Genomic DNA, 16,841 nt, shown 5'->3' with positions numbered 1-16,841 from the left:
ATTCAACTCAATACAAGTATTTATTGAATACAAACTATGTCCCCAGGTATTGTCATATATTTCATGGATGCAGGGAAAAATGAAAGATTCCTTCCTTTAAGGACCTAATATTTTACTGGATATAATGGTTAAGATTAAGTGATACCAACAACGGGCTTTTAAGAGATATATTTTTTCATTTTGATGGGTTACATTTGTGAATTTAAATGTTGGTTGCAAAGCTCTGAAAATATGGGGAATTTTTCCAAACATGGATCTCCTCCTTTGTTAAAAGTATATGAAAAAGTGTGTTTTCTTGCTCTTTTTGGGGTCCCATGATTATTTGGGAGGGGGGATATTTGCAACAGACATTTCTATTGATTTGTGGGTGTTTGCTCCTTCCATCTATATACTTGCAGTGTGTGTTGTGTTCTTGGCTCTGTGTAACAATCATGTAAATATTTTCTGTTTCTGTATCAATCATATTTGTTGTTGCTTGCAACACAGTCATATGTTAGTATGTTCAGGTGACACTAAGTGTTCAACCTTTCCTCAGTCACTGGTCAGCAGTCTTTGTTTCCTAGTTACTTGCTAGCACGGAATTGATGCAGTAAAATATTTTGGTGTATGCAAGAACATTCCTTTCATCAATAAACAACCCTTTATGGCATAATACACTTGAACAAATGGATTCTTTTTCCTGTTAGAATAGCTCTGGAGGGGTGAGGAGAGAGAGATGATAGAAGAAAATTTAGGTCATAAAAAGAAATCATAAAAATAATTTAAAATTAAAAAAAAATTCCTTAATTTGACTCCATCTTACTTCTCACTTCCATCCATGTAGTGCCAATCAGTTACACTGGACTCTTTGCCTTTCCACACACATGACACTCTTCTGTATCTTTATACTGGCTGTCTCACAGGACTGCAAATGCTCAGCTCCCCCACCCCTGCCACTTGTTTCCTTGGATTTTCTTAAGGCAGCTCAAATCCCACTTTGAACAAGAAGCTTTGCTGGGCCTGTCTAGCTAATAGTAGCTTCCTTTCTAAAAATGACCTTCCATCTTCCCTTCTATCATATCTATGTAACTGGTTATCTCCATGGTGTTTCTCCCTAGAGAATGTAAGCCTCTGAAAGGCTGGGGCTATTTTTTGTTTTCCTTTATATTTCAAGTTAGAGCCTGGCATATAATAAGCCCTGAAAATCCTTGTTGCCTAAGCACCATCTTGGTATCTTCCTCTAGATCCTCTCCCTATTTTCAATATTTTCCTAGAATAAGGAGGCCAGACCTAAACATGCTATTCCATATCTGGTCTCAACAAGGCAGAAATCTTCAGTGAAATTATCAGCTTCCTAATTTTGGGTCCCATCCTTCTCTTAATTCAGCCTAAATTTCTATTATTCTTTCTGGGTGACTGGATGCACTATGCAAAAATGATTAACTTTTTCTTTTGTTTTATAATCTCAACTCACTAAAGCAGTAGTTTAACTTTTAACTTTGATTATAATTCTGCATTTTCTGTGGTGTAGTCCTGTCCTACCTTTTACCCAAAATGATGTCATTTAGAAAATAATCACCTTGGGGCAGCTAGATGGCGCAGTGGTTAAAGCACCAGCCCTGGATTCAGGAGTACCTGAGTTCAGGTCTGGCCTCAGACACTTGACACTTACTAGCTGTGTGACCCTGGGCAAGTCACTTAACCCCCATTGCCTACCAAAAAAAAAAGAAAAGAAAAGAAAAGAAAAGAATCACCTTATAGTATAACCTGATCATAAACAACTTTATAAAATCATTTGAAGTCTAACAATGCTAGTCCCTTTTTCTTTTCTTCATAATTTCACTTTATGTTATTGTATACTTCCTACAGGCTCTTGGAGTACTTATCCTAACACACACTCAAACTAATGAGTCAGGGCCCACAGAGTAAGGTTGTTTGTATCCGCCTTCAGAGTTCTAATGGGAAACCTAAGGAATTGTACTGTTTTTTATTACCATCAGCTTGAACCCCAATCCCCATTTGTATGTGTTTTCCCAACATCAATCTCCAGTACCAATTACTCTCTCCCCCAAATCATTTTATGTAGTATCTGGTTTTCCAGTGTTATTTAACCAATCATCATCAATTAGTTTTATAAAGGGATATTTACTGAGAAGATGCAGCACAACCAAAATTTAGAAACACATGCCAATGGACCTATACTAACCTAATCCCTGGTGGAATAAGCTCAAACTTAAAGCAGTTACCACAGAATATTAGCTGTCTAAATCTGCCCTCTAGTATAGACTCCAGTATCCAGATCTCTAGCATTTTGCTCTTCTGACCTTTTGAAAATCACATGGTGTCAGCCAACTCTAATTGTACTTTCACCTATGAACAGGTCATAATAGATACAACGAAGGCAGAAATAGTCACAGGGCCATATACACATGGATTCATGCCAAACTGGGTGGAGAGATGAGGCCACTGACTCAATGTTTTTAATGATAGAAATAATGATGGAATATATTAACTCTTCATTGAAAAAGATGAAAGGAGGGAAAACACACAGATTGTTGTGGACAACAAATCATACCATAGGCTTAAAATTAATTAATTTTTGTTACATATATTACAAAAAGATGTTGAATGCAGTTTTAGGAGAGTGAATTGACAAACTTTGAGGTGCAAGAACAGTATTGTTTTTATTGTGTTCCAGATCAGGCAAGTTAGGAGGTAGAATGGAATGTGATGGGGGGCGGTGTATACATATATACATATGTGTATACATGCATATGTGTGTCTATATAGATAGATATAGATTAGATATAGATATAGAAATGATGTGGATATTGATATAGGTATAGATATAGATATGGATATAGATATAGATATAGATATTGTGGTAAAAAAATTTAGACTCTCCATAGGCAGCTTTTGAAGGACCTCCCCTTTTGGTGAAGGAAAGATTGAATGCTCCCTGAAGGGAGGCAGAGGGTAGGCTGCTTCTGGAATGCTAGGCTGCTTCCAGAATGCTAGGCATCTTCCTGAAGACTAGGTGTCTTCCAGGACTCGGTCTTTTGGTGCTTGGCCCTTGTGGTGGTGGTGCGTGGTACCTGTTCTTCAGGTTTGGTGAGCTAATTATGGAAAACCCTAAATTCCTTTGAACTAGTTTAATTGGAAATGGTCTGGGGTTGCATAGGTTAAGTTTAGAGTTAAGAGCATTTATCTGTAATTCTATTTTCCTATTTCCTTATCTTTGATTTTTAATAGTTTCACCTTTGTTGTTTAATTAATTCCCAAGTAATAAAATCTAATCCTTTTGTGAACTAAAGCTTAGAGGCTCCTTTCTTACTGGCCTGGGAGAAATATCTAAAAAGGGCAGTTCAGAGCAGAGGTAGAACCTAAAATGTCCCTCATATTTCCGGGACCCCAATATTAAGGCGAGTCACCCAACTAACACTCTGTATATCAAATTTTGGCCCTCACAATATAGATATATAGATGATATAGATTTAGATATATTATATGGTGGGGAGGTAGCTTTTAAGATGTACAGGCAGCAATGTGAGCCATATCTGAAACTGACTTAGCCTGATATAGTGGAACAGCTGAGACACTTATTACTGTATACTCAAATGAAAACTTCTTAACTAGGAGCAATACTAATGTTTAGTAGAGTTTACTGTAATAATTTTATTTGAATACTGAGTTGTTTTCTTTGAAAACTTTTGTGACTACATGTCTCATGCTAAAATCTCAATAATTTTTTTCTCTATAACATATGAAAAAAAACCTGAATGGGCTGTATTCCTACCTGTGAACTCATAATAAATATAAGATGACAGAAACTTCTTCTCAGGTTACATTCAAAATAATTATTAGCACTAGTAACTGGGAATGCTGCCCACCAAGACTTAACAGTTACATTCCATGGTCACTAAATGTATTTCATCTTTAGAGTAATTTTGAGAAAATATTCATTGCAAGGCTTCCTTCCAGTTTACTGTAACATATTTCTAAAGCTGCAGAGGAACTGGAACATATGCCAAGGCTGGGTTGCCACTCATTATTATGGGACATAAAATGGATAATTTTGATCATATCGCATTTTAAAATTTACATAAAAATACCCAATGCAGCCAAGATTAGAAGGGAAACAGAAAAATGGAAAATAGAGCAAGTTTCTTTGATAAAGGTCTCATTTTTCAAATACATAAAGAATTTAGTCAAATTTATAAGAGTGTGAGTTATTCCCCAATTGATAAATGGTCCAAGAACATGAACAGGCAAATTTGAAAGAAGAAATCAAACCTATCTATAGTCATATATTGATATAGAATATGATTATAATCATATGTAGATTATATAATTGCAAATAAAACTAACTCCGAGGTACCATTTCACAGCTTTCAGATTGAAGGAAAAGAAAAATTACATATTTTGGAGAAGATGTGGGAAAATTGCACTATTGGTAGAATTGTGAACTGATCCAAACATTCTGGAGAACAATTTGGAACTATGCCCCAAAGGCTATAAAACTGTGCATACCAAGCAATACCACTATTAAGTTTATACCCCAAAGAGAACAAAGAAAAAGGAAAAGGACATGTATGTACAAAAGTACTTATAGCAGCTCTTTTGTGTTGACAAAGAATTGGAAATTGAGGGGATACCCATCAATTGGGAAATGGCTGAATAAGTTGAAGCATTAAATTGTGATGGAATACTAGTGTGATCTAAGAAATGAGGAGCAAGATGCTTACAGAAAATCCTGGAAAGGCTTACATGAACTGATGTAAAGTGAAGTGAGCAGGACCAGTAGAACATAATACATAGTAATGATACTATTTTACAATGGCCAACTGTGAACAACTGCTGTTCCCAGAAGCACAATGATCAAGGACAATTCTGAAGAATGTTTGATGAAAAATGCTCTCCACCTCCAGAGAAATAACTGGGGGAGGAGCTGTAGTGGGTGGAACCAAGATGGTGAAGGAAAGTCAGTAACATCTTGGAGCTCCCCACAAGATCACTCAAAAAACCCCCAAATAATGCCATAAGACAATACCTAGAGCAGTAGAACCCACAAAAACATGTGGTGAGATCGTTTTTCAGCCAAAGGTGACTTAGAAGGTCAGCAGGAAAGGTCTACTGTACCAGGGCAGAAGTAGAGCTAAGCCCCACAGCCACACTGACACAAATCCAGCCCCAGGAAGGCCACGCCAGAAGAAAGAGACATCCAGAGCCTCTGAACCAAGCTGTAGTTGTGGCTTCTTCTGAATTCAGGCCCATGGTCTAGTGAGAAGGTTGAGGCGGCTGGCTAGGGGGAGATTACAGGGGTCTCTGCTGGTGCTGAGGCAGAACTTGGTTGTCTGGCTCATGCTGGGAACCAGAAAACAGTCTTCAGTGGTGGTGGCCCAAGTAGGGGAGGGGCACAGGCTTGCCTGGAACTTACAACCACAGTGAAACTGAATTTTGTTTCTTGATTAAAGATCATATAGACCTGGGATTATTTACAGACCATAGCACAGGCCAGGCAACTGGAGAACCTGCATCTCCTTAAATTGTACCACCAGGGACCCCCTGAAGCTTGGGACAGTGTGTCCTGGAAGCAGTGCTCCACTTTAAGAAGAAGTTAAAAGTCAAGATATAGGCCAGCAATATGAACAGACAGAAAAAATGCAGATCATAGAAAGCTTCTTTAGTGATAAGTAAGATCAAATTAAATCCTCAGAAGATGATAACAAAGTCAAAGCTCCCACATCCACAGCTTCCAAGAAAAACATGAATTGGTCTCAGGCCATAGAAATGCTCAAAAAGGACTTTGAAGATAAAGTAAGAGAGGTAGAGGAAAAATGAGAGTGATACAGGAAAGTCATGAAAAAAAGTCAATAGCTTGAAAAACCAAATGGAAGAGCTCTCTGGAGAAAATAATTGCTTAAGAATTAGGATTGAACAAATGGAAGCTAAGGACTTTATGAGAAATCAAGACACAATAAAACAAATCTAAATGAATGAAAAAATAGAGGGTAATGTGAAATATCTCCTTGGAAAAACAGCTGACCTAGAAAATAGATCCAGGAAAGAAAATTATTGGTCTACCCAAAAAACCATGATAAAAAAAGAGCTGAGACATCACCTTCCAAGAGATATCAGGGAAAATTGCCCTGGTATTCTAGAATCAGAAGGTAAAATAGAAATTGAAAGAATCCACCAATCACCTCCTGAAAGAGATCCCAAAATGAAAACTCCCAGCAATATTATAGCCAAATTCCGGAGATCCCAGGTCAAGGAGAAAATATTGCAAGTAGTCAAAAAGAAACAATTCAAGTACTTTGGAACCACAGTCAGGATAACACAAGATCTAGCAGCTTCTACATTAAAGGACTGGAGGGCATGGTGTATGATATTCTAGAGGGCAAAAGGAATTGGGATTACAACCAAAAATCACCTACCCAGCAAAACTGTGTATATCTTTCAGGGGGAAAAATGGGACTTTAATGAAAAAGAAGACTTTCAGGCATTTGTGATGAAAAGACATGAACTGAATAGAAAATTTGACTTTCAAATAAAAGCCCCTAGAGGAGCATAAAAAAGTAAACAAGGAAAAGAAATTATGAGGGACATTAAAAGGTTAAACTGTTTACATTCCTAAATGGGAAGATGATACCTGTAACTCATAAGAATGTTCTCAGTATTAGGGCAGTTGAAAGGAATAAATTTAGACATAGAGCACAGGTGGGAATTGATTATGAAGAGTTAATATCTGTAAAGCATTTATTTTTTGTTTACCTTTTTTTGTGGGGCAGTCAGGATTGGGTGGCATGCCTGGGGTCAAGCAGTTGGAGAATGTCTTATTCTAAGGCCAGATTTGGGCTCGGGTCCTCCTGGATCCAGGGCAGGTGCTTTGTCTACTGTGGCACCTAGCTGCCCCATGATGACATCTTTAAAATAAAATTAAGGGGTGAGAGGATTGCACTGGGAGAAAGGGAAAGGGAGAGGTGGAATAGGGTAAAATATCTTACATAAAAGAAGCAAGAAAAAGCTTATGGAGCAAAGGGGAAGATGGGGGAGATACAGGGGAGTGAGTGAGCCTTACTCTCATCAGAATTGGCTCAAAGAAGGAATAACATACACACTCAAGTGGGTATAGTAATATATTTTGCCCTGTAGGGAATTGGGAGGGGAAGGGGATAAGGGGGGGAGGGTGAAGGAAGGGAGGACAGATTGGGGGAGGAGCAGTCAGAAGTAAAACACCTTTGAAGAGGGATAGGGTAAAAGAAGATAGAAAATAGAGTAAATATCATGGGGAGTGAATAGGATGGAAGGCAACACAGTTAGCAATAGTAACTGGGAAAAAATTTGAAGCAGAGGCAAGAACAATGTAAGATAAGGATGATGGTGGTGGTGGTGGCGATACTTTGCTGGGCTATTGTGAAGAAAATTCTTTGTCAGGTATAAGGTACTATATAAATATTAGCTATTATTGTTGTTGCAATAATCAACCTCATGGGTGTTTTGTAAGGAAATCTCCCTTTAAAGTACTATAAAATATAGTTTACTATTAAAAAATATGAGCAGGATGCTATCAGAAAAACTTGGAAAGACTTACATGAGCTGATGCAAAGTCAAATGTACTGTATACAAAAAACAGCAATATTGTGAGATGATCTGCTGTCAATAACTTAGTTATTTTCAGCAATGTAATGATCTAAGACAACTCTGAAGGAATTATGAAAAATGCAATTCCATCTACAGAGAAAGAACTGATGGTACCTGAATACAGATGGAAGTATATTTTGTTGTTTTTGTTAGTTCCTTTTTCAAACGTTTTTTTGTCTGCTTTGTTTTCCATGACTGCACATGTATAACATATATTGAATTGCTTGAGTTCTTAAGGAGGGGATAGGGAGAAAGGATCAAAACTTGCAACACAAAGTTTTTGGAAATCTATGTTACAATTTGTTTTTACATGTAAGGTGGGGGAAATTATAAATAAATTAATTATTTTTTAAAAAAGAAAGAACCAGTGGAGTCTGAATACTTTTTAAACTTTCTTTATCATTCTTGATTTTTTGGCCTGCATTTTCTTTTTTTAATTTTCTTTTACAACATAGCCAACATAGAAATATTTTGCATGATTGTAAATGTATTATATATATATATCTCAAATTGCTTGCTTTCTCAATCAGGGGAAAGGAAAGAAGGGATAGAAAAAATATGGAATTCAAACTTTAAAATGTTAAAAGTTGTTTAAATGAAATTGAGAAATAAAATAAAAATAAAATATAAAAAATCTTTTACAAAGAAGTAAAGCAGTAGGGAAATGTTACAAATAACTCAATAAGATTCATCTAATTTTAAAATTGGGTTATTTTAATGTAAAGTGAACTTAGGTAAGAAGAGTGAAAAATATATTTGGAAAATATGGCTCAAGAGTAAGAAATGAAAAAGTCCAAAGGTTTGTGATAAAAATTTCCAGGTTCATAGAACAGTGTTTTCATATAACAAGAAAAGATTCTTATCTGGAATAGCACCTTTAGATCTGATCAGATCAAAGAATGGCAATCTAAGCTTCAGATACAGTCCATCGAACAATTGAAACAAGAAGAAAGGCCTCAAAAGAGCTCTAGCCTAGAATCCGCCTTATTTTTTTTTAATTTGGCCAATTTACTCACATCTCCTAGATTTCCCCCAACCTTTATGTTTTTCTAGTGTCTCCTGGGTTTCTTTGTATATGGGTTTGGTATTCCAATAACTCCTAAATTTCCTGGCTTGGGTCCCCACCCACGGATCCTCCATATGATTCCTCCTTAACTTGACTCTCCCTTCAAAAAATTCCTTCAAAACGAAATTCTATTTATATAGTGAAAGCAAACTAAAAATATATTATTGAAGTTTTAAGTAGTTTTTTAAGGAAGTCCTTTCAAACTTCTCAGTTTCAAAGACAGAGGGTACAAGACCAAATCATTGTACTAAACTACAGAACCTCTTGTTTCTTTTTCTGAGCAGAGAGTGAATGATCCTTATTCCCTGACCCTCAGATGATTCACAGTATCTGTCAACTATCCTATGGAAAATCTCTATGTCCTATATCATAAATTCTCTTGTATGCCAGGGAAATTTAATCAGGAACCTTAAAAGATTGTCAATAGTGCTTGCAATTAATGATGATTTTCCTCACTGTGAATGGTATTTTTGGTCTAGGATCCACAATTTGCACTAAGCTAAATTTAATAGATGGTTTTTCAGTCTCAGTTGTGTTATTTTTGTAATTAGTATGGGTTAAGGAATAACCAAAATGGATCTAGTGAGGTGATGAAAACCAAATTCCATGCTTAGTGAACACCACAATCACAATTTCCACATATTGAACCCAGAACAATTTTTAGAGATTACATGACAGATCTTACTGGTTTGGCTACATTGCTACCCAATCTTATTTTTCATTTTTTGAAAGTCCTGGATAAACACATGCACACAGAAAAATAAATGAAATCCCCAGAGAATTTTGAGAACTTCTTAGAAACTTCTCTGTGTGTTTGTAATTTATTCAATCCCAGTGGATTACAATTGGCTTTTTTAATGATGTAGGTTAGGGTAGATGTAGATATAGAGTTAGGGTGCTCAAAGGCTTATATCCCAAATGCTACTAAACCCAACATAAATTTGGTGCTGCCATGCAAAGATGATTCCTTGGAGTCTAAAGTTATAATCTTCTGGCATCAATACGTATTGCTGCTCCTTGATTTTGCTATGAAATACTAAGACTTGATTTTTATTTGTAGCTCATTTAGGGAGGTTGGTCTATTCTCTTGTCATGTCAAACGTTATATTGATTTCAGTTTTACATGGGGCTTTAATGCATGTCTCTCTCGTCTCTTGTGCTGTCTTCCTCTCAGTGATTAAGATCATTAACGATTCAGGCCATCAGATTTCTGGTCCCTTGTAGTGCTATATAAAGTCAAAGATCTGGAAGTTATATATATATATATATATATGTGTATGTATGTATGTATATGTATATATACATATACATACATACACACAAAAATGTGTTAGTGTCTATGTGTATGTATGTATATGTATGTATGTATATACCTATGTTTGTATACATACATACATATGGGACACTGTTACAGCATGATAGTAAATAAATTCTGATCTACCATAGGTCATATCACATATCTTGAAACCGTACTACAAACAGTAAGTACCTGATAGAACATGGTTAGGAAAGGACACTTTAGGTAAAGGTCTCAGTGTATACATAGGTGCATTTATTTCATGTATTACTTTTGTCCCACTTTTCAGAGTGAGAATTTAGGGTGAAGAATTTCACTGATATATTTGTTGTTTAATGTGGGTGGAAAGAGGATCAACTTGAAGTTAGGAGAAACTGAAATGAATCCCACATCTGACTCTTACTGGCTCTGCCTGTGATTGCAGGTAAGTGACTGAACCTCTGTTATCCTCAGTTACCTCATCTGTAAAATGAAAATAATGATATTTTCCTCTAAAAATTGTGGGAGGAAAAACAATTTAGGAAATTTAAATTGTACTCTTGAGTTATTGGAATTCCTATTATCAGATCATTGTGCTTATTTTACTAATAAAATGATAATTGAGGTTTTCATAAATAAGTTGTTGCTTTTCATTCAAATGCTATTTTTCTGCCCTGTCCTAGGTACTGGAGTTACAAAGAAAAAACCAAAGCAAAACAGTTCTTAATCTCAGGCAGTTTACATTCTATTGAAGAGGAAGGAATAAAACATTTACATAGATTAGTAAATATTAGATAAGTTGAGGAGGACAGAGTTTTGGAAACTAAGGCTTCTAGTAAGTGGTGAACCCACTAGTTGAGAAACAAAGAATTTTTAGATTCTAAGGAGCAGGATGGCTTCTAAGTGGAGGACACCCTGTGCAGAGGGGCAGAGATAGAAATTAAATTCTGAGTCTGGGGAGCAGAAAATAGGCCAGTTGGGCTACAATATAGAGTACATGCTTGAGTGAAATGAATCTGAAGAAGGAGACTATATTCAGATTATGCATAGCCCTAAATGCCAAGCTGAAGAATTCTTATTTAGTTCTTTTTCTTTTGGCAGAGCAATGAGGGTTAAGTGACTTGCCCAGGGTCACACAGCTAGTGAGTGTCAAGTGTCTGAGGCTGGATTTAAACTCAAGTCCTCCTGAATCCAGGTCCAGTGCTTTATCCACTGTGCCACCTACCTACCCCTCCTATTTTGTTCTCAGGGCAATAAAGGATCTGTTCAAGGGTTTAGTAAGCAAGTGACATGGTCAGCCATGTGCTTTAGGAAGATCACTTTTGTAGGTTTTTAGAGGATAGTTTAGAGGAAGGAGAGACTAGACTTCTAATTAAGAGGCTTTTGAAATAGTCTTAAGTGAGAGGACATGCAAACCTGAGTTACGGAGGTGACTATATGAGTGGACATCAGAGGAAATATGAGATTTGTGTGTATGTACCTACACATCTATACATATATACATGTATACTAATATCTATATCTATGTGTGGATTTAAATATATGATTTAGAAATAGCTAGATTTGGCAATTTTCTGGTTGGGTAAGGGAAGATGGAGAGAAGAGTAGAGATTGATTCCAGGATTGCAAACTAGGGTACCTAGAAGGATGGTGAGGCCCTGAACAGAAATAAGAAAATCATAAAGATAAAGTGACTTTAAATTGAAGTTTAAGGATAAGGTGAGTTTCTCATATTTACTTGTTTGAGTTTGAAATGTCTTTGGGACATTGTGGTACAAATGTCAAAAACAAACAAACAAAAATCTCTGGGGCAGATGATGGCACAGTGGATAAAGCAGTGGCCCTGGACTCAGGAGAACCCATGTTCAAAACCGGCCTCAGATACTTGACACTAGCTGTGTGACCCTGGGCAAATCACTTAACTCTCATTGCCCCGCAAAAATAAACAAACAAACAAATGTCCACGTATTGTTGATGGATAAATTGGAGTTTAGGGATAATGATTATAGATAGGATAGATAGATAGATAGATAGATAGATAGATAGATAGATAGATAGGACTGATTTAATAATCATCTAGAGAAGGTATCAATGGAATTGTGGGAGCTAATGAGCTCATTTAGGTATAAATGTCTAAATATTGATGATGAGTGGATTGGAGCTCAGAGCTGAACACATACACATGCAAACACGAAAACACATGAAAACACATGCAAACACACACACACACACACACACACACTTAGTTTCCCTCTAAATGGAGGTGTTAATGCAATTGTGGAAGCTAGGAGCTCATTGAGAACATAGAAAAAGAGAGAGTGCCCAGGCATATCAGGACATATGTATGTTAGTAGGTAGAACAAGGATCAAAGGCTGCCAAAGGAGGCTAAGAAGGAAAGGTCAGCCAGGTAGAAGGAATAATAGTACCAGCATAATTGGTGTCATGAAAACTCACAAGAAGAAAGTATCCATGAAGAGTAAGTGGTCTACATTGTCATGTGCTAGGTAGAGGCCAAGAATCAATCAATCATCAAGTATTTCTTAAGTACCCACTATGCTTCAGGCACTTTCCTAGGTGTTAATGATACAAATAGAGCAGTTAGGTGACACAGTGGATAGAGTGCCCAGGCTAGAGTCAGGAATACTTATCTTCTTAAGATCAAATCTGGTCTCTGACACTTAATAGGTGTGATGCTGAGCAGTTCACTTAACACTGTTGGCCTTAATTTCTCATTTGTAAAATTAATTGGAGAAAAAAACGGCAAACCATTTCAGTATCTTTGTTAAGAAAACCCCAAAAGGGGTCACAAAGAGTCAGGCGTGACTGAAAATGAGTAAACAACAAAAATGATACAAATGTATCAATAAATGAAGATAAAATTTTAAATGAAGGTAATTTAAATGAAGATAAAAATATTGGGATTTAGAAAATAAGAAATTATCAAAAAAATTCCAGGGGAGTGATGGAGTCAGAAACCAGATTAGAATGGGTTAACAAGTGAGGAGAGGAAGTGGACTCTATAAAGGTAGATTTTTTTTCTCTTTTTTTGCCATTTTAATTTATTTTTATTTTAACAACAAACATTTATTTTATTTTTTCCAGTTACATGTAAGGATAGTTTTCAACATTCATTTTCATAAGATTTAGAGTTCCAAATTTTTCTCCCTCCCTTTCCCCCTCCACAAGACAGCAACCAGGTTATATATGTACAATCCACAAATGCTCTTTTTATCATTTCTTTCTATGGAGGTGGATAGTAAGCTTTGTCATTAGTCCCTTGGGATTGTCTTAGATCATTGCATTGCTGAGAGTAGTTAAGTCATTCACAATTGTTCACTGAACAATACTGCTGTCACTATATACAATGTCCTCCCAGCTCTGCTCACTTCACTATACAACAATTCATGAGGCTTTCCAGGTTTTACTGGGATCATCCTGTTTGTCATTTCCTATAGCACAAGACCATTTCACCACAATCATATACCACATCTTTTCCCATCATTCCTCAATTGATGAACATTCCCTTGATTCTCACTTCTTAGCCATCACAAAGAGTCGCTATAAATATTTTTTGCACAATTTTCCCCCTTTTCTCTTTTTCATGATTACTATTGTTAACTGTTTCCCTTCCATCCTATTCCCTTCCCCATGATATTTATTCTATTATCCATCTTATAAAGGTAGATTTTTACCCCTAAGTGCTGATTAGGAAAGGTAAGATATAAAGTTTGATAATTTGAAAGGATGCCAGGGCCAAAGGAAAAATTTTTAAGCATTTTAATAGCAGGGTCCATTTGTAGGAAGAAGGTAAGAAGCACCTAGAAAAAAGCATTAAAAATGAAGGGGAGTTTTCAATGGGGAAATCTTAGAATTGAAAAAGGAAAGATGGGATTAATGGAACAAGTAGAGGTCTTGACCATGGAGAACATGACTATCTCTTTTTCAGAGATTTTTGGTAAGACAATAGGGTATGATATTTAGGAGTTTGGAACTGTAAAAGATGAAAGAAAATGGAACCCACAGGGACAGCTTTTCTTTTGTCAGAAAAGTGGGATGCAAAGTCCTGTTTTAAGAGGGAAGGTTGAATTAGGAGGTGTTGGAAAATTTACTCAGCACTCTACAAATATTTTTTAGTTAAGACATCCTTTTTCATGTATTCACAAAGAAAGACCCATAAATGGGTATTATAGTCAGGTTCTTCCTGAGCTGTACCGTATCTCAATATTTTATATTCTTTCTTACTGGACTTAGAAAAGAAAAAAAAGTAGTTTAGAGTAAAAAAAGTATCCCAAGAATAACTAATATTTAAGATAGTTATTTGAAACTTTCCCAAGAATCAACAAATGTAAACATTTCAAGATGGTTTGGCATATAAAATAAATATAATGTATATACATAGAAGTTGTACTTCCCTGTTCTCTTTTGTGTATTTTGAAAATGTTTTTTGTTGCTCTTTCCCTTTCCCAATGTCTATGACTACCCACTGAACCACTTCTCCCCACTTACCCTGGAAGCCTTCCCATAGTCCTTCAGGCTAATGTTATCTCACCCAATGATAGCCCTTTTCAGTAATGCTAAGTTCTAGGAGCAAAATACAATGAGAAGGCTTAGAATTAGGATTTCCCCATTCCTTCTCTTTTGTGATTTTAGAGCACAAGAATCATCTTGGAAACTAGAACTTTCCTCAAAGTCAATTACCATGATTTAGATAATATCTTCAGTTCTGGAAGGTGGTCAGTGATGACAAAGCACATTTGGTTTCTGTGATGTTTAAAATCTAAATTGTGGTCGCCTTAAATTAGAAGCTTTAGCACCAGTCCTTGGGCATTAAACATTTGTAAAAGCATACAGATATTCCCATGGAGTTCAGAAAGTTAAGAAAAAAGCCTATTTAGCCTAGAGTTCCAGCCTGGTCTGGTTCTTCCTCAAGTCCTCTGCCACAAGCCTGCTTCAATCACGAACTCTCTCCATCAAACTGATTGTGGAAGCTTTTTATAGGTCTGGAACAGAGACGGTCCTTACACACTGCTTCAAGCTGATTGGTTGGCATCATCCAAATCCATTGGTTCTGAAGGTGTTCTCAAGGTGTGATTACAATCCAGTTAACTTGAAGTAGGCTAATCAGCAGTTAATCACTCTCACTTGATTCAATCAGTCTAGATTAATCTCCAGGTAGGTCTTTGAGTATCTGCTAAATCTCATTATTTCATCACATTTCTTTGGATGGGATTAATAATGGTTGTTACTTGGCAGAACAGCATTTACACATTTGGATATAGTCTGCATAAACTTAAGAAAGGTTCCTGTGCTGGGAATTCAACTATACTCTACACTATTACAGGCTTATTCACACTGTGAAAATGGCAAAATTGATAAAACAAAAAAGTATTGTTGGTTTATGGAGAAATTTTTGGAGACAACAATTTTATTCCTCTCTACTTTGCTTATGGGCAATCTGTCATGATGCATAGGAACAAAGTATTGGAGTAAGATAGTAGCAGTGGCATGTAGAACGCAGTCAGTGAGTGTTTCTGGAATACACCAATAGACATATTCTGAGCTTAATACTATTTTCTGTTTTAATCTCCTTTTCTTCTGTCTAATAGGCACTCTTTCCAAAACAGATGTCTGGCAACAACTGCACTGCTGTGACTGAATTTATTCTTTTGGGGTTAACAGATGATCCATTTCTTCGTGTCATCCTCTTTGTGATATTTCTGGGTGTCTATGCTGTTACCTTAGTCGGTAACCTTAGCATAATCATATTGATAAAAAATAGCTCCCAACTTCATACTCCAATGTACCATTTTCTCAGCCACTTGGCTTTTGTGGATATTGGATATTCCTCATCTGTCACACCTCTCATGCTTACTAACTTCCTTGCAGATAAGACCTCAATATCTCTTGGAGGCTGTTTGGCCCAATTTTGTTCTACTGCCATCTTTGGGACTACTGAGTGTTTCCTGCTTGCTGTGATGGCCTATGATCGGTATGTGGCCATTTGTAACCCCCTACTCTACTCTACCAACATGTCTACTAGGGTCTGTACTTTGTTACTCGTTATATCCTATGTGGGTGGATGTGTAAATGCGTGGATGTTCACTGGTTTCTTACTGAATCAGTCTTTCTGTGGAGGCACTAGGATCAATCATTTTTTCTGTGATTATACACCACTTTTGAAGCTTTCCTACCCCCACGATGACCTTGCTGAAATTCTTCCTTCTGCCTCGGCTGGATTGGTAATTGTTATCACAGTGTTAGTTATCATAATCTCTTATGTATACATCCTCTTCTCTGTCCTGAAGATAAGCTCTACTGAAGGGAGATCCAAAGCTCTCTCAACTTGTACCTCCCACCTCACAGCAGTCACTCTGTTCTATGGGACTAGTACATTCATTTATGTGTTGCCTAAGTCCGGCTACTCAACAGATCAGAATAAAGTGGTTTCTGTTTTCTATACTGTTATGATCCCCATGTTGAACCCCCTGATCTATAGTCTGAGGAACAAAGAAGTAAAAAGTGCCCTGAGAAAATTCATTAGTAGGAAACATCTTTTCTCTTGAATTCAACTCAATAAATAAGTATTCATCAAGTACATATTATATCTCAGGCACTATGTTCAGTTTTGAGGATGCAATGATGAAAATGAAACATTCTCTTACTTGAAGAAGCTATTATTCTACTGCTAGATTGGTTAAAATTAAGCAACATCCATAAGTGGGTTTAAGAAAGGCAAATATCAACCTTTTGGACCTGTTTTCTCCTTTATAAAATGAGCTGGAGAAGGAAATGGCAAGTCACTCCAATATCTTTGCCAAGAAAATTTCAAATGGGGTCACAAAGTGTTGGACATGACTGAAATGACTGAACACCAA

General features: G+C 36.5%; 1 protein-coding gene across 1 annotated transcript; it reads left to right on the top strand.

Annotated features, from left to right (window-relative positions):
- Nucleotides 1–10,140: 10,140 nt before the first annotated feature.
- On the top strand, nucleotides 10,141–16,529 carry LOC122731405 (olfactory receptor 508-like). Its single transcript, XM_043971505.1, has 2 exons — nucleotides 10,141–10,170; nucleotides 15,573–16,529. Exon 2 carries the CDS (start codon nucleotides 15,591–15,593, stop codon nucleotides 16,527–16,529), a length of 939 nt encoding a protein of 312 aa, XP_043827440.1. The 5' UTR covers nucleotides 10,141–10,170; nucleotides 15,573–15,590.
- The last annotated feature ends 312 nt before the right edge of the window (nucleotides 16,530–16,841 follow it).

This window comes from Dromiciops gliroides, chromosome 6 (genome assembly GCF_019393635.1).
Source record: "Dromiciops gliroides isolate mDroGli1 chromosome 6, mDroGli1.pri, whole genome shotgun sequence".
Taxonomy (NCBI): domain Eukaryota; kingdom Metazoa; phylum Chordata; class Mammalia; order Microbiotheria; family Microbiotheriidae; genus Dromiciops; species Dromiciops gliroides.
Note: the sequence above shows the minus strand (reverse complement) of the source record. Positions and strands in the feature narration are given on the sequence as shown.

What these genes read in the sequence shown, in the direction of transcription:
- LOC122731405 (XM_043971505.1), top strand. Translation starts at nt 15,591, where the DNA reads ATGTCTGGCAACAACTGCACTGCTGTGACTGAATTTATTCTTTTGGGG.